Source organism: Molossus molossus, unplaced genomic scaffold, assembly GCF_014108415.1.
Source record: "Molossus molossus isolate mMolMol1 unplaced genomic scaffold, mMolMol1.p scaffold_m16_p_21, whole genome shotgun sequence".
NCBI lineage: Eukaryota > Metazoa > Chordata > Mammalia > Chiroptera > Molossidae > Molossus > Molossus molossus.
In genome coordinates this window covers 27066980-27083264 of record NW_023425357.1, presented here as the reverse complement: position 1 = coordinate 27083264, position 16285 = coordinate 27066980, and the positions used below count along the sequence as shown (strand labels likewise).

The 16285-nt window shown below is 47.7% G+C and overlaps 1 protein-coding gene across 7 annotated transcripts in view; it reads left to right on the top strand.

Moving 5' to 3' along the window:
* WWOX (WW domain containing oxidoreductase) overlaps positions 1–16285 on the top strand; it is a 954172-nt gene that overhangs the window by 237553 nt on the left and 700334 nt on the right. For all 7 annotated transcript variants that reach the window (XR_004961188.1, XR_004961185.1, XR_004961184.1 and 4 more), the window contains exon 6: positions 8025–8113. Coding sequence is in view for 1 of the 7 variants with exons in the window: in XM_036276000.1 (XP_036131893.1) it covers positions 8025–8113 (89 nt within the window). In the remaining 6 variants the exon portion in view is untranslated. The remainder of the gene's footprint in view (positions 1–8024; positions 8114–16285) is intronic.

The window sequence follows — 16285 nt, the reverse complement described above, 5'->3', positions numbered from 1 at the left end:
TGAAAATCAACGCAAAGGTATTTATTTACTCCTGTGTTTCCTGGCGAGGGTGCCTGTGGCCCTCCCCTGCCACCATTAACATCACTTAAATAACACTGGAACGATGAGCGTTATGAAGTCCCACATAGGCTACCGATGAATTATTAAACCAGTTTAGTTAGGTCTGTATCGCCTTTCAGTGAAAAATGTCATGTCAATAATATGCTCAGTGCCAGTGTCTCTCGCTGTTGTAAATGTGACAACTCCTATTTAAGGTTTCTGAACATAAAATCAGGACTGTGCATGTGTAAAGTGGGAGGCTGAGAGACATCAGCATAATGCAATTAAGGCCCATTGGATGAGAATTTGCGGGATGCCTTTAGCGATAAGCTCTGAGCGTAGATTATTGCCGTCATTACATTTTCTCTTTCCGCAATAGGCTTCTCTTGTAAATTTCAAATGTATCAAATAAATATGATATAAAATAGACACAAATAAGAATATATAGGTGATGTTCATTTCTTTATAGCTCCTTGGCATTACACATTGAAGACCACGACGACAAGGGTACGGTGCAATGTGGTATTTCAGCCAAGATGTGAGCATTGAGACAGCCACGTGTCACTAGGGCATCTGTCTTACTGACTGTGCTGCTTTAAACTCTCCCAGCCTCTGTTTTCTAGTCTGTAAAGTGGGGGACATGGTGCACTTTCAAAGATATTTTGTTACTGTTGACTAAAAAATGTCATGCATAGCATAGGTGTTCATTGTTTTTCACCTTTAGTTAATAATAAATACATGTAAATGAGATTTTTTTTTTAGGGAAACCCAGAAATGAACCCTTCTATAAGTGTAAGAGAAGAGTGGGCACACATCCATCCAATCTGCATAGATGGGCACTTTCAAGTGAGAATACACACTTGCTAATTCCCCTGAAACCCCGAATCTTGTGTCCGTGGTTGCATATGGTACGGCCCCCATAACTGCAGGAGAATCCCCTCTGGGTGTGTTGGAGGCCAGGCTCCCTGCGGCCCGCACTGCATCTGGGTTTCTCCATCCTTCCACCTTCGACAGGTGTACTGGGTACCCCTCTTTTGACCAACTCAGAGGTGGTGCTTTCGATACAATGTAGCGAAGGTCTGTTCTCACCTCTGCCGGACTAGGGTCGTGTCAAAAGCGGTCAGGCTGAGTGGAGGAAGCAACTCTCGTGTATTAGATGGGAGTATTTTGACGTCTACCCCAACTTGATTTCCCCAAGCATGTCCCATAATACCCACCAGCTGGTTCTCAGAACAAATACTTTGGGTCCATTATTACGGGGAGAATTCCGATAATGGGGAAAACTCATCTATATATTCCCAGCTAATTAATTCACAGACAGTTTACAATTAATGATGATTTTAACTAACAATTAGTTTTCTAAATACACTTGGTCATGCCCAGCTGATGTGGCTCAGTGGTTGAGTGTCTGTCTACCCATGCACCAAGTGGTCACTGGTTGGTTCCTGGTCAGGGCACATGCCCAGGTTGGGGGCCTGATCCCCGGAGGAGGGGGGACAATGCAGGAGGTGGCCAAAAGATGTTCTTTCTCATCGATGTTTCTATCTCTCTGTCCCTCTCTCTCTAAAATAAATCTCTCTGTCCCTCTATCTCTAAAATCAATAAAAGAAAATAAATAAATAAATACATAAATAAATAAATATACCCGGTCACTCGAATCATATATGCAGTTTTCTGTAGGCCCAGCACCATGAGATGGCACCCTCGTTTGTTCTTCATTGCTGGTAAGCACTTTCTGGATGGGACACGGGCTCTCTTACGTGTTGTCGTGTTGGGGCAAAAGGGAAAAGAAGTAAAGGAGTTGGAATCCTTGGAGTACGATTCGCGTAAGAGGCAGTTACTGAAGGAAGGCGTGGGCGGATTCACTCTTGAAAATGACTCTTACTGTGGACCCGGCAGGGCAGCATGCCGCCCCCACGGGGCAGTTCCTGATCTGCCGGTTCCCGGGGCCGGTCTTGCTGGGAGGCCTCTGAGTGGCAAGAGGGTTGACGGTGGGAGGACGGGCGGGTCACGCGGGCACTGTGGAGTTGGGAAGCGTGATCGCAGCAAGGTTTGGGGGGACGGTGGCTCTGCCAGTGGCCGTCCAGGTGACGTTGCGCAGCAGCTTTCTGAACCTCAGTTTCTCTCTCTGGGAAATGGGCGGTTGATAGCAATGGCCCCATGGAGCTGCCGCGGCACTGGAGGTTGCCCTGGGGCAAGGACTCACGTGGCTGGTGTTCTGAGGTTGCTGCCTTGGCCAGTGACCCCTGCTCAGCCCTATCTGTGGAGAGTGAAGCAGTTCAGTGTATTCGATGGTGACGGCGATTACGGTGATGATAACGGTAAAAACAACAGCAAAAACAATCACAGTGGTGGTATTCATTGGTAGCAGTTACAGACCCCTTATCAGGAGCCAGGCACTGTCCCAAGGGCCTTACGTAGACGTTGCCTCATTTCCTGATAAGGCAGGTGCCATTATTACCTCCACCGCACAGAAGAGAAAACGGATGCACCAGGCAGGACGGTGCCTTGCCCAGCTGGTCGGTGCTGTGACTGGGATCCAGGCCCAGGCAGTCCGGCTTGAGCTCAAAGCACTCACTGGGTTTGGGAACTGGGGCCCGAAGGAGATTCTCTGAGCCTTCTTCCTCCTGTCTCGTGTGATGTGCCTTCCTCCATCCCAGGGTTCCTAGTCAGACTTTCTCTGAGCTGCTAATATTAATGTCATGAAATAAAGAAGGGGGACCACAATTACTAACATGCTTCAGTATGGAAAAACAATGGCCGTCACGTTTTAGCAGTGGCCTTCCAACTAAGGATGATAATCGTTACTATTTACGTGCCCCGTATCTTGCGTACATCGTATCCGATCGCTATTCCAGCCGTGCAAGACAAATGCCCATTTTCAAATCAGGCCGCTGAGGCCCGAGCACGGAAGCAGCTCCCCGAGGTCACGGTGCCGGTGCCTCGGTCATGCCGGGCTCTGCGTCCCTGCTGTGGATGACAACATCTTTCTGTTTCTTCGTTTAAATACCACACAGTCCCCATATGGCTCCTTTGGTTTCAGGCGGTATCACATCTGAGTCACACTCGGCTAATTCATAGTCATAACATGGGAGAGAGATCACTCCTGCCTACCAGCAAGCAATCCGAGGACTCTGCCGCCACCCAGAACTGTCTGGGGGCTGAACACAGAACAGACCGAGCAGACTTGGTCTGTTGAGGTGTCGGTGAACTGTGTCCCGGCGAGTACCCCTGGATCCCAAGGACTCGGAAGAAGAGTATGTGGCTGCTTAATTACTCTGTCTTTCTGGCTGAGCCTGGGGTGTCAGGAGCAGGTGGGCTTCTCGGCTCCTTAGAAGTTGCCTGATGCTTCACGTGTGAGATGCCACCTGTGCAGTTCTGTTTCAAAATGATGGGTACTAGCATCTGTATACATAATTTAAAATAAATTTACATTCCTGTTTTGCCCGAGTTGATAAGCTTGTGTACTGGTGTGACTAGAAAAAAAAAAAAGTGTAAGGATTTACGGAAGGGTTGAGAGAGGCATTTTCTAGCATTTTAAGATTCAGAATTGTTAGTATGAAGTTCTGTTAAAGCTAAGTGAATGATTGGATGGGTAGAGAGAGACAGGCAGGCAAGGAAGGAGAGACAGACACATGGAAGGGTAACAGTTTACTTTGGGGTGGTGGGAATGTATATGCATTTTTTGTTCATATTCCTTGGTGTTTTAAAAAATTATAACTAATGAAAGTGGGAAGTAGGAAGTAACCTGAAATACACCTAGAGAGGTAGACAGGGCCAGACACGGACTTTGTGTTATGGTTACTGTTCTCCGTTACGTGTTCCCATTTCTCCTCCTTCTGGGCTCTTGGGGGGTTGTGCCTTCTCAAAACCAGGCACAGTCACATGACTTGGTTTGCCAATGAAATGTGAGCAGAAGCAGCCTCCATCACTGCTGGGTGGAGGCCTCTGGGATCCGCTGTGATATTTCCACATTCCTTTCCCACACTGTGGAGGCTGATGATGCTAGAGAAGGTGGAGGCTTCATCAGCCTGGATCCCTGGCTACCCAGCATGCCGTAAACCTTGGTGGTTGTAAGGCACAGAGGTTCGAGGGTGGGGGCTGCTCTTTACGGAAACATCCTGACTGACACAGACACAGACACTCTGAGTGAGCCACCCTAAGGATTCCGGACCACATCTTGTTGGCCATTTTGAGCTACAAAAGGATTATTTTTTCTTTATTGATTTTTTAGAGAGAGATAGAAACATAGATGAGAGAGAACATCGATTGGCCGCCTCCTGCATGCCCCCCACTGGGGATCAGGCCCACTACCTGGGCATGTGCCCTGACCGGGAATTGGACTGGTGACCTCTTGGTGCATGGGTCAATGCTCAACCACTGAGCCATACCGGCTGGGCTACAGAAGGATTTTAAGCTGGGACTCTGCATATGCGTTTGTTTGGCTGATCCAGAGAACAGACTCTGGCCTAGCAAGGCCAGATGGCATGTGCTAATTCTAACACCCTCTGAATACAAAACTCACTGGTTCCTTCGTGGTGACGGAACATTTCTGTATCTCGAATACAGTGACGATTTTATGAATTTATACATGTGCTAACATGTCTCAGAATTATACACAAAGACGTTACAAATAAAGAAAAGAGGTTCATCCGGAAACTGGTGACACCTTAGCAATGTCTGATGTCGTATGGATCGCACTGTGCCAATGGCTTTGATAACGTGACAAGTGTACACGGGTAAGATGTCACCACTGGAGGGTGCTGGGAGGTGGGTATCGAGCCCTCTATGTACCACTTCTCGGAGTCTATAATTAGTTCCAACATTAACAGCTGCCACAAAAAGGTTCAATAGCTAAACCATGGAAGTGGATCGCGGCCAGTCCCAGATCCAAGGCCAGACTTGGCAGAAACGCTCACATCGGGAGATGGAATCTTTGCCTTCACCCAGCCATCGGCAGTGGAGCCTCCAAAATAGGACGCACCAGCCACTGCATTTTCAGTGGGAGCATGTCTCGGAACAAACACTTTGATAAAGTTGCTAACTTTTCTTCAGACAATCAGAAGAGCAACTCCCCGCACCCCCACCACACACACACACACACACACACCCCGATTCTAAAGCTGTGCTTTTCTTTCACGGAATTGACCGAATCGCACAGTTTCACTGCGTTTCTCAGGGTCGGTAGCAGAAACAGAAACCTGATGCCGAGGGCAGGAAAATTACCTGAGTGACAGTGTTCGGACTTGAATCACGGCCCCCAGGAGCCCAGTAACCACAGCCTGTGGATTAGTCTGTTAAACTACTTGATGGCTGGTGACCCCTCGCTCCCCCTGGATGTGTATGTTCTGATTTTGTTCTTATTGGCGGTGGCAGCTCGGTGCTTTATTGTAAAGTGGGGGGGGGGGCACAGACAACCTATTAGCTGCAAGTTCCACACAGAAGCAGGCGAAGGCCCGCTCGGCCGGGCCCTGGTCAGCACTGCAGAATGGCTCAGGGTCGCCATCTGGGAACATTCTCCCTGTTGAATGGCAGAGATTTGTGCCTGCATTTTCATAATATCTCGTGGGGCTTTTATAGGGGCTTGGCTGGGAGGAACAGTGTCTGCCACCCTTTCCCCAGCAGGACGGACCTCCACCTGTCCTCTTGGGATGCGTTCAGAGTTCTGTAAGATTCTGCGGACCATGCAGCGAACGGAGTGAGAGGCCGGGGACTCAGGGCGAGGGGGAAAGGCCCCTCTATTGCCAAGTCTGAACGTCAGATCGGGTAGAGCAGCATGGATGGGGCGTAAGAATCCCCAGGGGGATACACTAGCCTTCCACAGACTTCACCCTCCGCTGTCACCCATCAGATAAATACCAGTTATTCAGGCAGAAAGCACAGAGGGTTTCGCTCCTGTTCTGGAAGCCCACGCCGTCTGCATGGGGGCGGCCTCACCCCAGTTCCTTCACCTCTGGTGGCAGTGTCCTGCCCTCTGGGCTGAGGGGCGCAGCCTTGCCTCACTGTGGATCCTCCAGCTCGGACACCCCTGAGCTTAGGAAACCCGAACAAAAACTGTGTTTCCACTTTCCCCGTTTCCTCGGGCAAGGGCAACGCTTCTCCTCTTCCTTTCAGTCTGCACGTGCGTGCGTCTGCCCCTGCTCTCCGACGGAGGTCCGTGCGCACCGGCTCCCTCTGTCGCCGCTGATACACCGCTGGGTTTGGAGAAGCCATAGCCACACTCTCTGCCCCCCTTTCCCTAAACCTGACCCAGATCCTCCAGGGTATGACAGAGATCAGGTCCGCTGTGGTCCTCAGGGGGACTCTTGCACATCATTAACTCCGTCGCCACCGGCAGTCCACCCAACTCACTGCGGGCCAGTGTCAGGGAAGACCGGCACAGTGGACATTTGTCTCTTTCTAGTTCAATTTACCAAATACCCTCTTTCTCCCAGACAGGACGTTAGGTGCTTTACACTTGTTCTCACAGGTCTGTGGCTAGATCATTAATAGTCACCTTTCGCAAATGAGGAAACTGAGTCTCAGAATTGTTACATGGCCCCAAGTCAGTCTGCTTCCCAGCTACCTCTTCCTGATGTTTATTTTATTTATTTAAAATGTTTTTCTTGATCTTAGAGAGAGAGAAGGAGGGGGGGAGAGAGAGAAACATCTGTGTGAGGGAAAAACAGACCGGCCCCCCACGGCATGCCCCCGCCGGGAATCAAGTCCACAACAGGGGCATGTGCCCTGACCTGGCATCTAGCAGGTGACCCTTTGGTGCACAGGACAACACCCAACCAACTAAGCCACACTGGCCAGGGCAGCCTGATGTTTATTATTCAACGCTTGGGAGGCGGGTTAGAGCCCAGAACCCAGGCAGCCCAGATCCACTGCCGCAGATCCACAGAGCACTTCAGCGCAGTTTGTGTCCATCCCTGACTAAGACAGTCCGGTTGCAGGGTGTCCTCGGCGGTGCTCTGCGCCCCCCTTCACGGCCTCAGAGGCACCGTGTTACTCTCCTCAGTCTTCCCTGAGCATCGCCGTCTAGACAAAATCCCCAAGTTAACCATTTGTTCTGTGGGGCTCTTCTTAGCTGAGCAGGCAGGCGGCCTGGCCTCCGGTCTTCGGGGAGCCAGGTCTTAGACGTGCTAGTATCGAACCTCACTCCCTGAAGTCAGCCCAGCTTAGGTATTGGGAGTGGGCCCTCCACACGAGGCCACCCTGACCTTCCAGAACGGTGCCTGGAGGCCGTCCAGTGGGACTGATCGCTTCGAACCCTGGCTGCCCAGGCCTTCCAGTTTCTTCGGGAGGGCTCTCGGGCTTTCGTATCAGCGGTCAGGGCTTCCCCCGTTTCTTACGTCTGTGACGTCTTACAAGATGCCGCATCGAAGCCTGTGAGGGTGAAATGAGATGGTGCATGCGAGTGGCCACATGACGGCAGGCTCCGAAGACACTGTAGTCATTATTCACATCATCACGGTCACCCACCTGCGCACCCCCTGTCTACGGGCTTTTCTGAGTCACTACACCAGGGGATCTGGGCCCGGCACGATCCAGCGGAATAAATGACTTTTGCCTGTTTTTGGACTTTGTGTACATGAATTGTCTTTCCTTTCTTCAGACAGTCTTGGTGGAATCATTTCAGCACCCGGATGGCAGCCTTTGACATGAAAATGTTGTCTGCTGAATTCTCGCCCCCGCCAGGCCTTGTCCCGGGGTCCCCTGTCATTCTGGTTTCCTTAGGACTCCGGCTGAGAGGCGACACGGGAGCGCGAAGCGGCACAGCCCTCGGCCTGCAGTTTCGCAGAGTCCCGGCCTCACGTCCTCCCCAAACTTGGCAGTAAAAGCTCCGTTCTTCCATTCATTGCAGTGATTTATATCCTCTCTGGGCGTCTAATATTAAACAGGGGAATTCCGACATGTTCCATAACACATTTACCGTAACTCGATCCCGTGAACTGAACTTGCTGTTATTTATCATTTCTCTTTATTTTCTCTCATTCCAGCACAAAGCCAAGGTGGAAGCGATGACCCTGGACCTCGCCGTGCTCCGGAGCGTGCAGCATTTCGCTCAAGTGTTCAAGGCCAAGAATGTGTGAGTGTTGCAGGGGAGGGCCATAGATCCCAGCATCTTAGCGCCGTGACGTCTTTATCAGAGGGACGTTAACTGGGAGAGCGCAGGCTGCGGTGCCGTCCTGGTGTCCAAGTAGGAGGCCCGTTCACGTGGGCCCTGGGAAGGTGCGCCCTAGTTCCTTGACTCTCACGATGAGACACGTCATCCATCTGTTAACAGCCTCCCAGATGAAAAGAAAGGACACTTTTAAAAAGCACTCGTAAAAGTGGCTAATAAAAGCCAGGTGATTGTAAGACACATCCTGATTATAGACATGTTTGCCGTCTTGGAGTCGAGGGAAAGGACGTGCCAGTCGCGTTGGGGAAGAAGAAAACTCAGCTGTCCCGCACGGCAAGGGGGTTGAGAACCAGCGGTGCAAGGAGGGCCTACTGGCTTGCACACCTGCAATGATTTTGTGGGGTGCGTGCACGAGGCCCCGAAACCATGGACGCCCAGCTTGAGGAACTTGCTCCTGTCTTCATTCACTTTCAGTCTTGCAATCTGCCTGAGGAGGCAGCCTCAGCGAGGCGCTGGCAAATGTTTATACATCACATGTTCACCCCTCTTTCTAACAGAGAGAGAGAGAGTGGGCCTCGAACCCAAAGCTGAGGCAAGCAGGGGTGGCTAGCTCCCTTTTCATTGCGATATTTTGTTTCCAAGTGTTTATTTTTATGGTTCTCTTGTATTTTTTAAGGGCAGGCAATACTGCCTTCTGACTTAACATAGTGGTTTAAATGTCATTAAAAAGTAACTTCATTTATTTATTTTTTCCTGTGAGTTGAATTAAACCTGAGGATTAGGTTAATAATAGTGCAGTGGGTGCCAAGGATAAAACAAAAGCGGCCCCACCACGCCTGAATTTGGAGAACGTGGATAAGTGACGGGTTAGACTCTGTTCAGGTCATCAGTAGGTGATGGATGTAGGGGGAGGCATGTTAACCCAAGTATTCCTATGGTGCCATGTAGATCTGCCCTTCCGTGCTGCCCAGCATCCGACTCTTCTGGGGTCTCCCTTAATTTCTCACTTAGCAGTTTTAGACAGGTTAGAAATCTGCTCTCTAAAGTCCTTCCTAGAGCCAGCAAGTGGCCTCAGTCCTTGAGGTTGAAGTGCTGAGTTACAGCCCCTAGTTCGAGCTGCACTGTCCCCTCAGGCGCAGGAGTGCCGGATGGCACCCTCAGTTTGCCAGCAGGCCCGGGGGTACCCCTGTGTGTGCTGTCTGCAGCGTTGGCCAGGCTAGCGGCCAACCCTGGCCGAGCTCAGAGAGCCTCGAGTCAGGGTGCAGCAGCAGCCTTCAGACATTTGCTCACGTACCCCTTCATCATTCATTTGTCCACCTGTTCACGCACTTAACACATGCAATGAGTCTCTCCAAAGCCCCAGGCACTTTTCCAAGCTTTGGGAAGAGAGGGGTGACCCTGGATGCCCAGTTATCCCGGGGCGAGCCATAATCTCCGTTGTCAAGAAGCAGTGTTATCCTGAGGGTTGACTCTGGAAGGAATGTGGTTGTTGGAGGGGCGGTGATAACAAGGGTAACCACAGCAGCAGGGCAGCAGCTCCTTTATTGAGTGGTTATTAGGGGCCTCGCACCTAAGAACCCTTTGCATGCATTTTCTGATTTAATTCTCAAAGCAACCCTTTGTGGTAGGCGACGTTTATTATTCCTGTTACACAGATGCAGGTTGTGAGACCCAAAGGGCAGGTTCGTTATCTGAGGGCAGTAGGCTGGGAAGCAGAGGGGCTCAGATCCTGTGTGGTTCCTCACTCCAGGGCCCCGCCTCACCACCCTGGGGGACTGTCTTTCCTTTTATGTGGGAAGACGGAAACAGAGATCAGAGAAAGTGAGTGACTTTCACAGGGTCACCTGGCAGGCTGGTAGCGGATGTAGGAGTTTTGTCGAGTTCTGACCGTGTTGCTCTCTCCCTGACACCATGTCGCTGCAGCAGGAGCTTAGACACGAGGCCTCTTTTCACTTCCTCCCACTCGGTGTCAGCCCACTTTGGAAGCCAGGGTTCTGCGGGAGGGAGCCAACTGTTACATAATGGCACCCTCTTCCAAGTCTTAACAGGACCATTAGTTTTTAACCATTAAGTAGTTCAAAAATCATCCAATTCTACTGCCTTCTGTAATCACCAAGCCCAAACTTCTTGGAGAAAGCAATCACCCATTTTGCCCTAATCTCAGATTTTAGCAAACGACTCTGAATGTGTGTACGTCTAGGTTCAGAAACAAGGGTGATTTTGCTTTTAGCAAACCCCGTACCCCAAGCCTCTTTTTAGATGTCTCTCGAGAGAACCGTGTTTTACACGTGGTAGAGAAATATCGTGGCGGCAAAAATATGCATAAAAAGGCGAGTGATTTCAACGTTTGAAGTCCTGCCACCGTGAGACTTCTCTGGATGGACAGATGACGGTTTAGTACTTACGGGTCTTTAGATTCTGAGAACTGTCAGAAGTGAATTTAAGTGCTGGTGACTGGGCTGCCAAAAAAACATGTGTAGCTCTATTCTTATAATCACCTCCCATCTTTAGACATTAACATTCCCGTGCGTGTAAAACATAACGACAAATGAAAGAAAGTCTGCCGGTTCGGAGCCTGTCCCCCCCCCCCTTTTTTTTTTTTTTTTTTGCTGGTGGACCCAGGGGAGGAAACACCCTTAAATTTAAATTCCACGTGGCTGCCTCCACTTCATATTCCATTTTAAAGTCAGGCTGGGAGCACCCCGGAAGTATTTCAGGCTCCTTTTTCTTGCACTATTCCCTGGGCTCTGGCTCCTGCTCAAGTGTGTTTCCCACTCAGGGAGACTAGCATCTCCCCTAGGCCAGACCAAAAAAAGGTGGAAACAGACATGAAATGCACATGGTGGGGGGAGACTCAGCTTCACTGCACTCTGGGGTCCCCATCTGCCTTCTGCTTGGACTGGAGACAGGGTCTGCCTCTTTGGGGATATCTTCTTTTGTTTGGGGGGTGGGAGGGAGGCCATTACACAATGAGCCCTGGTAACATGATGATGCAAAATCACAGCTTCTTATCAACTCTCTGTTTATTTTCTGCAGGCAGTGTGTTAAGCACATTTCTCTTTCCATTCCTATGGCAACCCTGGGCATTAGTCATTTCTATCTCTGTTTTACAAGTTGAAAGGCCCCAGCTTTTCAGAGAGAGAGTCTAAATGACTTTCCCAAGTTTAGCAAGCAGTGGATTCCACAATTTGAATCCAAGTCTGTCTGAACTCCAACTGGACTCTTTTCGTCAGTCCACACTCCAGCCGTGTTCTTCAGTGTGGATTTCTGTACTGGTGTGTCTTGCTGAGTGAAATGTTGCTTTGAAATTTAATGGCTTAAAACCATTTAAAACAGTAACTTTCTACTCTTTCTCCTTCTTTCAGTTTAAATCAGGATTCGAATAAGGTCAATGCATTTTAATCAATAGGTTTTCCCTCAGTTGTTTTTCTTTAAAAAAAAATTAATGCAGTATCCAGAGTGGGATGAAAGTAGGTATATAGTTGTGCGTATGGACAATACTTCAATAGTTAATAAATACTAATTCAGGGATACACTCTTGCACACACTCACAACTGTACACCTGCTTTTGCCCCACCCTGCATTTGCTGAAGGGCCCGGTGGCCTTCTCAAGTCTGCTGTAGTCTGTACTTCAGTGACTGTCATGTAACATTTCCCTTGTCGTCTATGTTGTTGGCCTGAACAAATTGCTATTTAATTTTCTGGCAAGCATAGTTCCTAGACGGTGATGAAGTCTTCCCTCAAGAGGCCACGTATGCCTGGTTGCTGAAGCCATTTCCCTTCAGGCTCAGCACCCCCCCGCCCCCACCACCAGCTCCTTCCTCTGCCCACTCTCTCTCTGTCTGCCCACCCCCATTTTCATTCATTTGTTGTGTTATTCCCCACACTCTTCTGGGTGGTCAACCCAAGCAGCCTCAGCCTGCTTCCAGACGGTTCTCCTAGGAGTTGGTGATGGTGGTGGTCAGCCAGTGTGTCTCGGGTCAAATTATTTTGGGCATTACTGGAAAGTTCCAAACCAAAGCCTGTGGTAAGTCCCAACCAAACTAAGTTTTGAAGGAAATTTTTGTTTCAACTGCAACCCTGGAGAGCAGCCAGGCTCCACACTGCCTGGCAGGCGGAGGTGCCCGCCGGAGGATGCGCGCTGACCATGCGGACCAAGTATCAGGATTCTCTGTGACGGGCTCTGGAATAAGAATACGTTGTTTGTAGTGACTTTTCACATTTGCACCCCTGGTCCTAGGCTTCGTTTGCTGAGAAGCACCCATTTTGAATAGCGCCTGGGAATAGTTCAACAGCTCCCAGACCCAGGAGCTCCGTAAATATCTCCTTTTCCAGAGTTTTATAGTCTGGGTTCCATATATGCCTGAAATAATGGGTACCTGGATTCCGACCCTGGAATTTTAAAAGTAGGTGATGGCACGTTCGATACAGCAAATGCATTGCTTGGGGCCCCGTTAGCAGACAGCTCTCAGAACGCTGACCACGGGCTCTGATTCCTCGTGGAAAGTACGTGGTGTTGATAGAATGTTCATAGTAGCCCTGCATGCAGGGCTGACGCCTTCTCGAACTTCGCTGTTGACCACGGATTTCTACTTCTCCTCCCAACTTTCTGCCTTCAGCATCATGTAAAGGAATTAGGCTTTCTTAATTAAAAATAATAATAATATACGATAGTGATGTTTAAAAGAAAAGAGTAAACGTTTTCTAACCCCCTCTTTACCTTTTAAACATTTGAGGGAGACAAATCTTTAACAGAGTTATTTATTTTCACTTTCTACTAAATTACTTTCAGAACTTGAACGTACTAATCCCAGATATAATATTCTTGGAGTCCTGTTCCGAAATGTGCTGTCTCAAATCCTTCTATGGAAGTAGGTGGACTATAAATTATAAATAAATTCCAAATTTTGAGGGATAAATTACCCTGAAGACCAATGTGCAAATTATAGCTTAATCTTTCTTTCTCTCCTCAGCTCAATTTTAAGAATAATGTCTTAGCCAACATATCTGCATTACTCTTTGCCCAACATGAGAAATCCATTTCTGGTTTGCCTAACAGAGGATCATGTTGCTTTGCTTTTCTACACAGTATGAAAACTAAAAGAAAAGAAAAACAAAGAGTCGGATTTTAGCTATAATGAACTCTCTAAATCTAGATCTTAATTATGACTTTTCAAGGAACATTTTAAAAAGTCTACAAGTAAATTTTCCGCCACCTCATATATTTTCCATCTTAAATGATTAAGAAATCGTATTGTGGACATTTAATATCCTTAGGAACATCAGGGAAGAACGCTTCCCTCACAAGTAAATTTTTTTATCTTCTGAAAATGAGCTCTTCTGGCATCAATTTTTTTTATATAATTCTTTTAAAATATTTCTAAAATGCATCATATGCTGTCATTCTTTATTAAACAGAAATACTAACGTGAAGCAATGCAGTGTGGTACGGGGGGTCTGACAACTTTTTTGTCAAGGGCTAGAGAGCAAGGAAGTATTGGAGACTGTTCACGTCGTACGTAAGATCGCTGTTGCAGTTAGTCAGCTCTGCCTTTGAAGCATGAAAGCTGCATGGCCATTATTTAAACGGATGAGTATGGCTGTATTTCAGTAAAACTTGATTTACCAAAACAGGTGATGAGCTGGATTTGCCCAGGGGCCATGGTGTGCCAACCCCTGGTGCAGTGGAAAGAATCCACGGTTTTATCGTCAAACGAACTTGGATTTCCATCCCAGCTGTACAACTTACTAGCTGTGTGGTCTTGGGCGAACTCTTAGCATCTCTGGGCCTCACCTTCCCGATCTACAGGCAGTGGATGATCACATATTCCTCTTAGGGTTGCTGAGGAGCATAGCCGTAATGGATGAAGCAACCAGACACCGTTCAGGGCACTGTGCCTATGGCTGTGATTCGTGTGCATTTGTTTATTATCTTGATCCTGAGATGATTTGAGCCATGTTTAAAGAATGCATACAGTGTGATAAAATAGACACAAGGACTTTGCTAAACAGGAAAGGGGGATAAAAGTAGACTAGTAAGATGGGCTCACAGAGGAAGAGTCGATCTCATAGGGTCTTTCACACTCATGAAACATCGGGCCTAGAACGAGCTTGGAGAGAAGACAGGAGGTCACTTCCCATTGCCCACAAGTGCTGTTTGACAAGAACCCAACAGGAAAGGTTGTTGGTATAGTGATGGTCCACTGAGGATCCTGGAGAACTTATGACTCCACGGAGGATCCCCCCGCTCCGTCCCCACCTTCCCGTTCATTGTTATGAAGGCCACTGACCTGAGGGCTCCTCTAGTTCTCGTTCAGAGTAAATGGCTCAACTCTGTTTTCTTTGCCATCGTTCCTTCTGTTTCCCTTGGCTTTAGGGAGCTCCTCCAAGTGATTAGTGTTGCCTTAGGAGCAACCTGCTTGGAATAAGCAAGGTACTGGGAGACACACTAAAAATAATGGACTTGTGTACTCTGGGATAAGAAAGCACTCTATGTGCCTTCTTCTCCCTTCCTTTTCTGTTTATTTAAAAAAATTTCCCTTCTCTTTATTTATTCCGTGCTTGCAACAGCACTAGGAAACGGGCTGGACATGGGGAGTAAACCCTTTGCTAGCCCACTTCTCCTGCACCTTATCTGTCTCTTACAATAGTCACGAAGCTTAAGGATATTTTCACAACTTTGCATGATGCCGATCCTCAAAAACATATCCTTGGCAGAGAAGAGAAAGCTATTAAATTAATTTAATTCAGGGCCACCTAGCAGTTACATTTGTTGGGGAAAAAATTTCCAGGAGCCCTTCGCCATCATGAGAAGTCACCCCTGCTAAGGAACACATGAAAATGTGTTTGAACTAACCGCAGTGATGTTTGTAAAATAAACAGTTTTGATTTCCCAACAGAATTCTAGGTTCAGCCATCATTATCATATTTCGTAAAATCAAAGAGATGTATGTTAATTGAAGACACACACAGAAAATCTTCCCTTCCAGGAAGAATAAAAACCAGCTTTGGAGGGTAAATACAGTTACTCCGTGGTTGCCTCCTCCCACCCTCTCCATCCCACCAATGCATAGATAAGTTGATGTTACGTCTTTAGCTTTAAGCAAAGAATGTTACTTCTGTTGCTAATGTTCAACAATGATCTCTTCTCAAAGCGCTGGACTAGAGCACTTTGAAAAGAATCAGATACATAAATATTTATATAAATATCTATATAAATATGTCGTCTTTGTGAGCCCGATGGTCTCTGCCAACCACTCAATCAATATTGAGTGCATCTTGAGTGTTGAGTGAGACCATGGTAGTACCAAAGTAACCTCTGAGAAAGTATAAATGACTAGATGTGGCTGTATTCCAATAAAACTTTATTTAAAAAAATACCTACAGGAAGTGAGTTAGATTTGGGATTTGACCTGATGGTTGTGATTTGCTAATCCTTGGACTAGAATCCACTGTCCCTTGAAATGTAACTCGTTTTAATTGTACCCTGCCGTTTTTCTTAGAAAAATTGTTTATGGTAGGTCTGGTCAGGATAAATAAGTATATATAACCACTGTTGTGTGAATGGTTCATTTTAATTCTCTGCAGTCAGTGCTGAGATACTTAGAGGCTGCTCACAGAGATGAGTTTGAGTAGAACAGTGTGCTGTGGTTTGGGGAAAGCAGGTTAACTACCACAACTAAGTATCCTTTATTTATAATGAAGACACTGATGTCCTAATGGGACTTGGAGCCGTATAATGATGATGATGATGATAATTATTAAAATTTATCGCCTATTTATTTTGTGTCATGCACAGCCAAGTACTTATATGCCATCCCATTTTAGCCTCACGAGGACTCGGAGGGTTCAGCCTAATACAACGATGAACCACGTCTTACAGATCAGGAAATCGAGGCTTCCAGAGACTAAGGACTGTTATCAAGGTTATTCTAGCTAGCTGGTAGTGAGGCTAGAACTCAGTCCGAAATCTGCTCTCACACTGAGCTCAGCTTAGACAGTAGTTTGGAGAATCAGAACGATCTGTCTCATTTGGGAAGTAGGATGCATTGCCCTGAAGGAGATTTGTCCCATTAATAGGATGGATGACAACCCCTGCTTACTGGGACAGTTATTAAGGTCACTTCAAGGTTGAAG